Source organism: Eleutherodactylus coqui, chromosome 13 (assembly GCF_035609145.1).
Source record: "Eleutherodactylus coqui strain aEleCoq1 chromosome 13, aEleCoq1.hap1, whole genome shotgun sequence".
Classification (NCBI taxonomy): Eukaryota; Metazoa; Chordata; class Amphibia; order Anura; family Eleutherodactylidae; genus Eleutherodactylus; species Eleutherodactylus coqui.
The window spans coordinates 31,897,674-31,911,801 of NC_089849.1; the positions used below are offsets into that span (position 1 = coordinate 31,897,674).

The 14,128-nt window shown below is 44.7% G+C and overlaps 1 protein-coding gene across 1 annotated transcript; it reads right to left on the bottom strand.

The window, feature by feature from the left end:
• Positions 1 to 1,115: 1,115 nt before the first annotated feature.
• Positions 1,116 to 10,369, bottom strand: NAGS (N-acetylglutamate synthase). Its single transcript, XM_066586408.1, has 7 exons — positions 9,970 to 10,369; positions 7,640 to 7,902; positions 5,842 to 6,055; positions 4,669 to 4,849; positions 3,360 to 3,531; positions 2,921 to 3,103; positions 1,116 to 2,605 (listed from the first exon to the last, which is right to left on the bottom strand). The coding sequence occupies exons 1-7, from the start codon at positions 10,285 to 10,287 to the stop codon at positions 2,461 to 2,463; spliced, it is 1,476 nt and encodes a 491-aa protein (XP_066442505.1). The 5' UTR covers positions 10,288 to 10,369; the 3' UTR covers positions 1,116 to 2,460.
• Positions 10,370 to 14,128: the final 3,759 nt, after the last annotated feature.

The window sequence follows — 14,128 nt, forward strand, 5'->3', positions numbered from 1 at the left end:
CAGATCTATCGTTAGTGCCCGTTGTCTTCGAAGATGAGAGCAGGTTCAAGATGACTATATTTAACAAGTGATGGAGATCCGAAGTGTGAAGTGTTACCTAATTGTGTAAGGTATATACAGTATCTTCCACTCTGCTTCTGTTATGTGGCATGTTTTAAAGGACAATGGTCAGCGGAGACGATTTATTCCAGCACTATATCAGTCTCTGGTTTATTATAGATATTCATGAAGTTTACATTAAAGATCACACAGAAATACAATAATACTTTAAATACATCGTTGTAATAACACAAATCTATTGAACCACCCCAGGTCCATCGCCTGGTGTACAGATGTAGCAGTTGTTAACTTGACTGATGGAATGTCAAGTTTCGGTTTGCTATATCTGTCTTAACATATTGTACAATCAGTAACAAAAATAACGCACCGAGGAGGAGTCGTCGGAAACGTTCTCTGTGTGATTGTAACAATGATATAAGTAAGTGATTACAATATTAGTGTGAAAGGATAATTAATGGGGAGAAACTGCACAATTCAGCAGAGGCTCTAGTACCCTGTTGTACCACCACTAGCGTGGATACAAGATGTGATATGGGAGGACATGAAGGCTCTAGTACCATGTTGTACCGCCTCTAGCTTGATACAAGATGTGATACAGGTGGGTATGGAGACTCTAGGACCCTGTTGTACCACCTCTAGCTTGGATACAAGGTGTGATACGGGCGGGCATGGAGGCTCTAGTACTCTGTTGTACTGCCTCTAGCTTAGATACAAGATGTGATACAGGCAGGCATGGAGGCTCTAGTACCCTGTTGTACCGCCTCTAGCTTGGATACAAGATGTGATACGGGTGGGCATGGAGGCTCTAGTACCCTGTTGTACCACCTCTAGCTTGGATACAAGATGTGATACGGACAGACATGGAGGCTCTAGTGCCCTGTTGTACTGCCTCTAGCTTAGATACAAGATGTGATACAGGCAGACATGGAAGCTCTAGTGCCCTGTTGTACCACCTCTAGCTTGGATACAAGATGTGATATGGGCAGGCATGAAGGCTCTAGTACCCTGTTGGGCCACCTGTAGCTTGGATACAAGATATAATACGGCCAGGCATGAAGGCTCTAGTACCCTGTTGGGCCACCTGTAGCTTGGATGTAGGGTGTGATACAGGCAGGCATGGAGGCTCTAGTACCCTGTTGTACTGCCTCTAGCTTAGATACAAGATGTGATACGGGTGGGCATGGAGGCTCTAGTACCCTGTTGTACTGCCTCTAGCTTGGATACAAGATGAGATACGGGCGGGCATGGAGACATACAGGCTCTTTATGTTATCCTGAGGCAAGTTTGCCCACAGATGTTATATCTGAGCCTCTAGATCCTGCACACTCATAGGCTGAAGAAGCTGGTGCATGAATGCTTACTCGGCAATAAATCTGCCAACTGTGCAAGCCAAGGAAGTTTGTCAACCTGGCATTCCTGTGACCCCCTTGTGTGTGCGGCCGAGCATTATCCTGCTGCCTCTTGGAAGCTTCCATGAGAGGAACACATGTGGCTGCAGGATGTCCTGAACATATCGCTGAGCTGTCATTGCCCCCCGTACCACTACTAGGGGGGACCGACTGTCATATGTGCTGGTTTCCTACTCACATTGGACCATCATCTGCTCCCAACACAATATGGATTTGCCACTAAAGACGATACGGTTACAGTCTGTAGCAGTTCAGGTTTCTTGTTCATGACGCCACTTCAAATAGAGGCGACAGAGTTGGGATGTTAATGGCTGGACATGTAATGGCCGTCGTGACTCCAAATTTCCTTCTGCTAAGCACCTGGAAATCGTCCAAGCAGAGACGGGTCTGTAGCAATGGTGTCACCTGTGTCTGGATGGTGGACAATAAAACCGTTGGAGCTGCTCATGCTTGTTGGTGGATCAAATGATCCTCTCTACTGGTGGTCTGTTTGGGTCATCCAGAGCCTGTTCGCCATGTGTCCATGCCTTCATGTAGCCACTGCTCCCACCAGATTGGTCAGAACGGCCTAGAGGGCGGGCAATTTGTTGAAATGATCTTCATGCCTATCTTATTCCAATGATGTCAAAATACGCTAACTGGGGAAAATGTCTTTGAGTGCATCATAGAGGATGTCTAGCGGTCAACGATCTCTCAACAAGAGGTCTTCTACACACACGGAGCCTCTGAGGGCCTTTTTATAGGGTAACGGTGGAAGCACTTTTACGGCCTCTAGTGGCAAGACCGTTCACCTAATCACACCACAACTCTTATCATTGCATAGCTGCCTGAGATGGAACTGCATGCCAAGTTTTGCAGCAATCCAACATTTCTATATGGGTGCATTATTTTTTTTGTCAATGAGTGTATTGAGATAGGACTGACATCTGTGCGGCAGCGGGTAGCATTGGTGTAGTACTGGTGATTGTCCAGCAGGTGGCATCAGCCTCTGTCATGAGGCGGGGCTTTTGCAGAATGAATCCGGCAGGCTCTTTGCGTGGTTCACCAGTTCATAGGAATCCCTGATATCTGCTAGACCCAACCAAAAAAATATCCACTGCTTGTTTGAAAAGCTCCCATCGCTGTTCTTAAAATACCTGCAACAATGGAAAGGCATGCGTAAACCACAGGGATGAGAGGGACTACCAGAGGGACTACCAGAGGGACTACCAGAGGGACTACCAGAAGGACTACCAGAAGGACTACCTTGTATTTACTAAAACTTGGTCATTAGTGTTTGCTACATCGGATGACTGTACAGTGCCCGGGGTAAAGCTGACATTTCCCAGAATTTAAGTCACTGATTGAAGCTATGTGCATACATTGAGCCAACAAGGAATATGAGATTTCAGCTGCAGAATTGTGAATGCAGCTCTGGAGTATAAAACAGACTCTAACTGAGGATTACTTACCAGGGGTTAATAGGATTAGTGGCTCGTGATCTCCAGAACAGGGTCTGCAGGTCTTGCCGCACACACTCCCATAGCATCTGGCCGGATCCCTGCCCTTGCCTCCCATTACTGACCACAAACTTGTCCAGATAGGGCGTTCCTCCCAGCACCGGTTCTGTGGTTATGATGGCAGCTGCATTATACCTGTAGGATGATTTATTGGGTCACTTAATGTGGCCATAAAGTCCAATCCATAATTGAAATTTTTGGGTTTCGCTAAAAAAAAATTTATACAGAGCAAGCGCCACTCTTGTCCATGGCTTTGTCTGCTATTGCAGATCAGCCTCCTTCACTACAATAAGGATGAACTGTAATACCTAACACAGCCATGGACAAGAGGGGCGCTGTTCTGGAAATGAACTGTCCATCCCATCGCTATACTAGATGCTATGGCTCCTACCCCTCAGATAGATACACAGAGTGGAGTCGCTTCGCCACGTTGCTGATGTAATTGTCCTTCAGCGTTTTCTGGAAGGACCGGTTCACCAGGGAGATGAGGCGATCGGTTTCTATATCCTGGAGGGAATCGAATCTCAATATTCGTTCTGCGTTCTTAAAAAGCGTCCCGGAACCTATAAAGGACACATGGTGAGGAGTCAAGACAGAGATAGCAGGACTGAATGTAACAAAGCTCAAGAAGGGGCATTTATAGGAGGCTTATTGGGAGTGAAGCTTAAAGGGATACTACAGAACTTTTACTGTTGATGACCTATTCTCAGGTTAGGTCATCAATAGTTGATCGGTAGGGGGGGGGGGGGTTCAATCCTCGGAATCCCCTATGGTCAACTGATTCCTGGCACCACTGTCAATGCTGAAAGCACATAGCTCTGTCAATATTGCAGCAGCCCAATTTGGTACTGTATCCCATTAAATTCAGTACCTGTGCCTGCACTATCAAATTTGGCCACTGCAGTACGGACAGTGCTTTCCGCTTCCAGCGCTGTCCACATTGACAGCATTGCCAGAAATCAGCTGATCGGCGGGGATCCCGAGTGGGGAACCCCTGCTGATCAACTATTGATGACCTATCTTGAGGATTCTCTGGCTTTATCATATTGCGAGCTTCACTTGGACAAGTGTTTATTGCTTGCTGTTTCTTATTATATTTTCTTTTTGCTTGTCCAATCCATGATATCATCTTATTGTAGTTATTACCAACTTTGCACTTGCACTTTCTATGGAGTATTTTTGCTTTACACTGGCATAGGAGGGGTATAGATTGGTAATATGTATCATGGTACTTACCCTGTTGTTTCTATTTTAAGTGTTTTCAATCTTTTTGTTGGTGGGGTATGATATTAGTATAACTGTTTTCAGGGGCGTAACTAAAGGCTCAGGGGCCCTGATGCAAAAGGTGAGCTGGGGCCCCCCTCTATCTGTATCTGTACCCGTACCCATACCTAAACCATGCTGCACAGAGGCATAACTTGAAGCTTCTGGGCCCCAATGCAAAACCTGTAACAGGGCCCCCAACTATAATGCTTTACTCATAGTACTGGGCTCCCTATATGGAGAAGAGAGGCCTTATGGGCCCCCTAAGGCTCCTGGGCCCAGGTGCAACCGCATCCCCTGCACCCTCTATAGTTACGCCCCTGACTGTTTTAATAAAGACTATATACTTAGACTTATTTGTGGTTGTTGGTGTGCCGTTGCGTTTTTGCATGCACTCTTTTTCCTTTATTAGTGCATATCTGAAAATCAATTCATACCTTTGTTGCTGAAAAGTTCGCTAAGCAGAGACCGGGCTGATGTGATGACAGCAGAAGACGAATGAGGCAGGCGGTTCAGGAGATCCACAATGACCGTCACTTGCTGACGTTGTCTTTCACTCATCCATACAGCATTCCTCATCAATTCCAAATCTGCTGGAAGATTCACATGTCCTACAACCTGTGGGTCATAGGGAGGTTACAATAGTGCAAGAATAGCACCAACATTGCTCCATCATGTTAGCTACACTATCCTATCAAAAGTAATTAGACACCTGAGCAAGAATCAAAAGTAGTATTTATTTCCATATGTTATTACTTAAGTTCCTTTGGCCCTAATGACATCGGATATTCTCTATGGCATACCTTCTACTGACATCTGATACACTTCAACTGGTATTTCCCTCCATTCATCCTGCAAAGGTCTGGCAAGTTCTCTCAAAGAAAATGAACGTTGTTCATATTTCCTGACCCGATGTTCCAGCTGATGCCAAAGATGTTCAGTAGGTTTCAGGTCAGACTCTGTGCAGCCGGTCAAATCGTGGAATATCCGTATCCTTAAAGCAACATAAAACAGCGCTGGATTTTATGACAAGGCCAGTTGTCTTGTTGGAAGTATGGCTGACCATTCCCAGAGTATTACCACATTGTCAGCAGGGTTCACCTCCGTGTTCATGGTTCATGTCTCCACAACCAATGAACAGAGGCCATGCCACGTAAAACATCCCTAGACCATAAGGCATCCTCCACCGTACTTAACTGTTGGCACAACACACTCAGGCAACAGACGTTGCCCAGGTGTCCTCCAAACCAGGTACCTCCATGTGATTTGATGATGGAGTAGTGTGATTCATCACTCTATAGAACATTCTTCTATTGCTCAACTGTCCAATAACGATGCGCCTTGTACCATTGTACATGGGCCGATGCATCTTCTTTGAGAAAACCTGCCAGATGTTTGCAGGATGAATGGAGGGAAATACCTGCTGAAATGTATGAGACAATAGTAGAAAGTATGCCACGGACAGTATCTGATGTCATCAGGGCCAACGGAGCCCCACTAAGTATTAACATATGTAAATAAATACTACTTTTGATTCTTGTTCAGATGTCCAATTACGTTTGGTAGGAGAGTGTATAGTCCTATGTACAGTAAGAGTTGATGCAGCTTACATTTTCACTCAGTTCCTTCAGACCACCAGCTGTATTGAGGAAGATGATCTTAAGTGGATTTAAGACCCGTGAGATGCTTGTGGTGACTTCCAAGGAGTCTAGAAGAACAGAGCGTCCAGAAGGGGTCTCTCCAATAGGACAAATGATGGGAATGTTACCGGAGTTGAGGCACCAGGTGAGCAGTTCCATGTCCACTGATGAAACCGTCCCATAGCTAGGAGAAAAGATCATACATTAGATATCTTTAGCCTGCAAATGAGTCTGAAGAGGAGGTTAACACTGTCTGTACACTTCACATAGCTATAGGTGAATGCTCAATCACCCAATGGCTATTCCTCCCGACTCCCTTTTATGCATGCACACTCAGCCCAACCGGTGGGTGTGGGGGGTGGGGAGTGTGCATATATTTTCAATGGGGAGTAAGCTGCTGCGAAACTCCAGATTATCTCCTCTGAGATCAAAAGGAATGGACATTCTGAAATCCAACACGCCCAACCTTTTTTTTTCCTGACATCTGCCATCAGTCGAGAGTCTCTTATACACTAAATGGTTGGCCAAAATTAGCGGCTTTGGCCAATATTAATCTTATGCAGGGGCGTAACTATAGAGGGTGCAGGGGATGCGGTTGCACCCGGGCCCAGGAGCCTTAGGGGGCCCATAAGGCCTCTCTTCTCCATATAGGGAGCCCAGTACTATGAATAAAGCATTATAGTTGGGGGGCCCTGTTACAGGTTTTCATTGGGGCCCAGGAGCTTCAAGTTATGTCTCTGTGCAGCATTGTTTAGGTATGGGTACGGGTACAGATACAGATAGAGGGGGGGCCCAGCTCACGTTTTGCATCAGGGCCCTGAGCCTTTAGTTACGCCCCTGATCTTATGTATATGACCATCTTAAGAGATACCAACCAACCTGTCATCACAAGGATCTAGTAGCTTTAATAAATGGTTGCCAGTAAACCAGCCAAGAATTTTAGCAGATAAATGCCTTCAGAAGTTTTCTACAATGTTCTTGTGCCAGACCTTGACAATCTGAACATCAGAGTACTGTTTCTGGGATACCAGACTAAAATGTTAAAGGGGTTGTCCCGCGGCAGCAAGTGGGTCTATACACTTCTGTATGGCCATATTAATGCACTTTGTAATGTACATTGTGCATTAATTATGAGCCATACAGAAGTTATAAAAAGTTTTATACTTACCTGCTCCGTTGCTAGCGTCCTCGTTCCCATGGAGCCGACTAATTTTCGCCCTCCGATGGCCAAATTAGCCGCGCTTGCGCAGTCCGGGTCTTCTGCAGTCTTCTATGGGGCCGCTCGTGCAGAATGCCGCCTCCGTGTAGCTCCGCCCCGTCACGTGCCGATTCCAGCCAATCAGGAGGCTGGAATCGGCAATGGACCGCACAGAAGCCCTGCGGTCCACGGAGACAGAGGATCCCGGCGGCCATCTTCAGCAGGTGAGTATGAAGACGCCGGACCGCCGGGATTCAGGTAAGCGCTGTGCGGTTGTTTTTTTAACCCCTGCATCGGGGTTGTCTCGCGCCGAACGGGGGGGGGGGGGGGGTTAAAAAAAAAAAAAAACCGTTTCGGCGCGGGACAACCCCTTTAAGTACTTTGTGGTGTTGGCGATCATTTGTCCACTAGCTTTGATATCATTATAGGAAGAGTTAAGAGTAGGAAACTAGTCAACCTTATGCTTAGAGTTGTAGTTTTGCCACAGTTTGGGCACCAGTGTTTTAGAGGATTTCAGTGGTTCCTGACTGACTGAGGAAATAGCCAATGATAATAGATTGTGGATGGTACCTGCCGTCTTGTTCACGAGCAGTCAGCACAGATCCTCCATTGAAAAAGGGCAAAACAGTACCAGAATTAGCATGGATGGCATCCACCAAAGTTTGACAGTTGTGGACAAGCAAAGACTTGGCATCGTGAGCTGAAGGTCGGGCACAGTATGTGCTTGGCAGCCCCATTACCACCAGCGGTTTCATATCCATCCTCTGGAGAAAAGACAGGGCGAATGCAACGCTGGTCAAGGACCTCTTGCAGCTGAACACATTTTCATCTACCTAAGAGAAATAATACACGTGTATAAGCAGACATATAACTGGTTGGAAGGGAGCTGCAATACCACAACAAGCCTCTGGACAAGAGTGGCACTGTTTCTAATTCTGGACAACCTTTTTAACTCAAACTTTCCATTACAACATATGTAAGGCAATGACATATTGGCTTCTTGGTCCTATGTAGATCGTATGGCATAGTGATGTACATGGATTACTTTATCTGTGTACTGTTTCTAAAACCCAATTCAAAGGCACCGGAAATTTTCTTAGCAGATTTCAATCCATGATATGAAAAAAAAAGTGACATCACTTATTTTGCACAGAAATTTAATTTGCAATAGGGCCAATTAGCCTTGTGCAGATCTATGGTGCATCTTTGGCAAGTCCATGGCACAAATGTAGTCTGATTGTTATCCAAGTCAAAATTTTAGACAAAGTAGACCTCCACAGTGCAGGGAGAAAAAGTAAGTGAAGCTCTCTCTGTGTTAATGACGTTTCCAAAAAAGTTAAAATCGGCAAAAGGTGTTTCAATGAAGGAGATGATATTGCAGGTAGACGTTTTACAAGTGCTTTGCCTATTTAACAAAGGCACACAAAGCCTGGTTACTCACAAATCTGTTCTTCTCAAGGAAGATGCATTAGTAAGAACCATGCCTCAATGTAAATAACATTGAGAAGGCCTCAGAAGACTTGTTATAGAGACGCATGAAGCTGGGAAAGGCTACAAAAGCCTTATCTACAAATGGAGAAAATACAGGACTGTTGCTGCTCTCATACGTTTTTCTTGCAAGTAGTTTATGAGAAGGACTTCAAAAATTTCATAAACCAAAGTCTTGATACAGGAATGTATATTGGATATAAATTCCCATGACTAATTGCTTGCAAACCTAGTTGTAGGATCAGAGGCGTAACTTGAAGCTCCCGGGCCCCGTTGCAAAACTTGTAACAGGGCCCCCAACTATAATGCTTTACTTATAGTACTGGGTTCCCTATATAAAGAAGAGAGGTCTTATGGGCCCCCTAAGGCTTCTGGGCCCGGGTGCAATTGCATCCCCTGCATCCTCTATAGTTACGCCCCTGTATACGATATGTCTATTCTTGTATATTGGATGGTCAAAGAATAAACCAAAATTCATTTAGAAGTGAAGAGCATTCACAAATGTAGTTGCAAAGTGTATTCTAGTGTGGGAGCGTTTCAAGAACCAAAGGGCAAAGCTGTAGAGCATGTACTGTCTTGGGATGTGAGAGACTGCTGTTGACTCTCTGAAACAAAATGGGGAATTAAGAGAGACAATGAAGTCGTCTTAAACTGTCTCTGCCCTTGTTGGAATTGGCCAAGTGAGAATGAGAGGCCATGTTCTGTGCACCTACTTCTGTTCTTGAAGGCAATAGTCAGTCTAGTATAGGACTTTAGGAAGGACCATTTATTCCAGGACATTGTTTAAAAGGATTGTTTGCTTTCACAAAAACATGGCTGTTTACTTCCAAAAATGGCACCACACCTGGCCATGGGTTGGTCTTGTATTGCAGCTCAGCTCAATTTAAAGTTTTCAGAAACTTTTTGACATGTCATAGACGCATATCAAAAGGTTTGATCAGTGGGGTCCTGCTGCTGAGACACTTCCGCTGATTGCTAGAATTACAGGACTACAGCACTGTTCCCCGTCAGCTGTCTTTGATGCTTTCCGGCTCCTCCTGGCAGCTGAAGTTGTCCCACATAGAGACCTATAGAAGCACAATATACTTCTATGCAAGCCGTCTTCAGCTACTAGGAAGAGCCACAAAGCGGTGAAGACAGCTGAGGGGGCACAGCACTCAGACGAGTGCTGTAGTCCCCTCATTCTAGTGATGAATGGGGGTTTCAGCAGCAAGACCCCACTGACCAAAACTTTTGGCATGTCTCTATGACATGTCAAACGTTTCTGAAAAGTGTAATTACTTTTTAAGTGAATGAGGCTGAGCTACAATGCTACACACAACCTGTCCACATGTATGGCACTGTTTTTGGAAGAAAGCAGCCATGTTTTCCAATCCTGGACCACCCATTTATTTGCCCTTGGTAAGACTTACCTCAACAACTGCAAAGGCCTTTTGATAAGTGGAATGCATCTCCTGGAACTGCGCAAGCCAATGACGTGCCTCACTGGGTGTCCCACCACACTCTCGTAGGAAAGCTCTAATGTCTCTCCGAACCAAAGAACGATCAACCATGTTGGAGATGCCACCTGTCTCCTTAGAAGCCTTCTGTTGATTTGATGCATTTTTTACTTCTTCATGGGCAGGATCATCCCTAATTCTAGCACGTTGATGGAGCACGGCACTTGTTCCACCACTTAAGAAGCGAGAATGACGGAGAGTCAATGTTGAAATTCCCTTTCCAGCTGCCATGAAGATTCAGGTCCTTGCCAAACTTTTATCTTTTCGCCCCTGCTTTATCCAGGTCTTGATGAGGACTAGTTCAAACTTCTTCAGCAAACTTTTTGTGTCATAAGACTCTTATGCTCAATGCTTAGTTTATATGGTCAAGGCTATGTTGCATCAGTAGAGGTGGGGCTTGGCTTTGGCTTGAGAGATGACTCGAGGCTGTTGACTTCATTAGGAAATTGTAGGCGCTTCTATGGAAAAGTAACAGTCCATGATTGGGTGGTGATAAGATGATAACACATTCCTTTGGGTTGGAAAGATGGTTCAGTGAATTTAGGTATCAATAGAAGATCTACCATAGTTACCATTTCCAAGTCCTATCATCTTCTCCGAGGTCAAGGAGTCCTATAAGTCTTCAAAACTGTAATAGATAGTAATACATGGTCTGGAGGTCTATACCAGATAGAGGTTAACATACCTGGAGGTAGCTTAGGATACCTGAGGTTCTTCTGTAGACCCAAGTACATCATGTAAAATTGTAGTCCCAACATCTGAAGAGAAATTATAAGGAAGATTTGTTTTAGTCAATGTCTTCTCCAGGCAATGTCAATTATGCGCCCGCTGAGTCTATAAACTGTATGTAGAAGTGTTCAATGCACATATTTGCCTCCTAACGGAAAATTACTGAATGAAAAACCCTAAAACAAGCATCTGTTCGAGCTGAAAAAGAACCTTTTTTTCTTTATCAGTACTGATAATGATTTACTGTCAACAGAGATAAAACATAGGGAGGTTTCAGGATGGGAAGGGTAAAGGGCAGCATGATTTTGGCAACTTCTGGAATTCAACCTTGATTTTCAAGCCCACTGCCTCGAAATAAAAGGGTTTGGTTTCAGTTTTAATGACGAGCAATCCATGTTCATAGACATACAGTAAGATAACTGTGGGGCAAACAACTATAAGGCCGTCAATTAACACCGGCAACTTCCCCATGACCTGCATTAATTACTCTGCTGAATGTGTATGATACAAGGAAAGAATGACGAATGTGGTCTGTTCTGTATGAAGAGATATAAGGGGTCGCTGTGACCCATTGTTTTTGGCTAGTTAGGGTGCCTGTGGTTAGTACTAGTAAGGGAGAGGTAGTATAGTTGAGGTATTGATGGGGACAATCTAGAAAGGTGAAGTAGTAAGTAGGGGCCAAATGGTAGTTTACGTTGGAAAATAAGGGGGCTGCCCAGGTGTGAGAAGGGATTTAAGAGGAGTAGGGGGCCTGACGCTGGCTAGGTGCAGACTGAGACATGGCTGATTCAGTGCGGTTTGGCAGCTTGGGCAGCAAGCTTGGCTCAGATAGGCAGGAGGAAGCAGTCACGGTTGAAACTGGACTCCCTGATGTATAGCTTCTGTGCAATGAAAAGAGAAGCAGCCTTGCTTGTTGGGTCTACAGATACCTTGCTGGCATCTGAAAACATCTGCAAACTTGACTTGTCGAGAACACAAGTCTTCTGAACGTAGAAAGGGTAGAAAGCTGCTGTTGGACATTTCTGTCAGTGACTTATCTCCCCAAGAACAAAAGGATCAAGCCAGGAGATCCAGCTGCCCGATCCTTATCTCCTATTGAGGAGGAGTCAGAGACTCCCATACACATTAAATCATTTTATGGATTTGCCAAAATTGACAGACTTTCATTTGAAGGGGTTGTCTGGACTTTTAGTATTGATGACCTATCCTCAGAGTATGTCAGTGCGGGCAATACTGAAAGTAGATAGTGCTGTCAACATTGCAGTGGACCAAGTTGGTATTGCAATGGATTCAATGGGAGCTGTATCTGCAGTACCAAACTGGGCTACTACAATATGGACAGCACTATCTGCTTCCTGCTCTGCCTACACTGAAAGGGAGCCCGGCGATCAACTGATTGGCAGAGATCCTGAGTGAGGGACCCCACAGATCAACTACTGATGACCTATCCTGAGGATAGGTCATGAATACTAAAAGTCCATCCTACAATGAAATGAAATGTACATTTCCTACTACCTGAGCCACTTCTTAGACAATGCAGCAAAGCTGAGGTTACTAATCTTACCTGTGTCCTAATGGAGAAGAACTAAAAAGTATCCAAAACTAAAGAACAAGCAATACCCGTAGATATTAGCATATATATCATTATAAGCTCACGCCTGTTAGGTAGGCTGACAACATGTATTGTCTTGTGAGTACATGGCTGGAAACCATGGAAGGACATTACGTTAAAGGAAGTCTATCATGACTTTTTGGGCTACCAAGTGAATATACATTGGACGGTCTACTGCTAATCTGCATATAGCACCCGGCACACTTCACAAACGGTATCTGGAGAGTGGAGATGCAGTGAAACACAGTGAAGGTAACAATATGTTCTTCACATCATCAGACATCTGCCGGTATATTCAGTTAACGAAAAGGATGTGAAAAGAACTGGTATGGAGGCACAACCCTCTAAGCTACTAGAAGATGTAGATCAAAGTCCAATATATGATGGTGAAAGCACTTCCTTTTTATTATTTTATCAGAAATTAAAAACCAGCAATGGAATACGCGTTTCGGGGAAGAACCCCTTCGTCAGTTCGGCTGGATAGGACAACAGGATGCCTGGGGGTGACACAATTCCAAAGATGTATTGGATGTGTCGGAGGTCCTGTGTGCAGGAGGACAGGGGAGAAAAAAGTGCTTTAACCACTTACGCCCACACTGGTGGAGCGTCATCTGGTTGGCAGCACCTCCATCATTCAAAATACTCAATCATTGAAAACTCTTTGCACTCCATAAATATTCCACCACCCTCACTGGGTCTTGCTCCACCCTCCTTTTTCATTTCTTTTACTCACAGGTATATTCAGTTGGTAGCCCAAAAAAGTAGTGACAGACTTCCCTTCATGGGTAACAAAACCTTGATTATCATTAGACACCAAGGACTGGCCAGGATGAGGGCTCTGGCTTGAAGTATGTGTGATGGGTATGTATACTGGTAACAGAGGGGGCACAACATAGCTATATGTGTTATTCCAATTAATCTATTACTGGCCAACCTGCCTCATTATTTTCTTGATCTTCTTCCTTAGATCACAGATTGGTCACTTTGGACCCTGGTTACCAGTTTGTAATTTTTTGAGAAAAAGTATTCTGTGAGACGTAGAGGGTAGTGTTACTGGAGACCACCACGTTGGGTTGAGGAGGCTTAGAGGCCAAGCCATGCTCCTCTAGGAAAGAAGGTATGCAAATAGGAGATGGTGCAGTTTCTCTGCAGTGCCACCTATTGGAAGGTCCTACAAGGGCTGCCTTTAGGCTATTTAAAAAGTTCGATATTGAATTATAGGAAAGCTGCCTTCCAATAGGTGACGCTATAAAGGTCCTCCATTTACATAAAGATTTTTGTAGAGACAGTACATGAATTATTCCATTCCCAGCAGGTACTCGCTGCAGCTCCTGCCTGTCCATAGAACATATATTTGTCTTCTTGGCACAGCGTGTTTGTCCTCGCCTCCGGCCCACCTTTCCTTCTGTGTTTGCTGATAAAACAGCATATGATTACGCAGTCACGCGGCCTTGTTTTGTCACACAGAAGTACTGTCCAAGTCGCGTGTAAACAAATATATTTTGGATGGATAACAGTTTACTCGTGGGGCAGAAAACGTAACAGGACATTCGTAGGAATAGCCAATGAGACAGAACATTACATCCCCATCCCATCCGTACATTCCCGTGTGACAGTCATCTATTCTTCTTGACTCTACAACATGAATAGATTCCTCTAACATCACATTCTCCGAAAGGATTTGTCCTCTTTGAGAAAAACCCTCTTTTCTTAGAAGGGTTCCCCAAGACC

Coding starts and splice junctions, on each gene's coding strand:
- NAGS (XM_066586408.1), bottom strand. CDS start 10,287: ATGGCAGCTGGAAAGGGAATTTCAACATTGACTCTCCGTCATTCTCGC. Junction 7,903..9,969: donor AGGCCTTTGCAGTTGTTGAG/GTAAGTCTTACC, acceptor TATTTCTCTTAG/GTAGATGAAAATGTGTTCAG. Junction 3,532..4,668: donor CGAACTTTTCAGCAACAAAG/GTATGAATTGAT, acceptor TGTCCTTTATAG/GTTCCGGGACGCTTTTTAAG.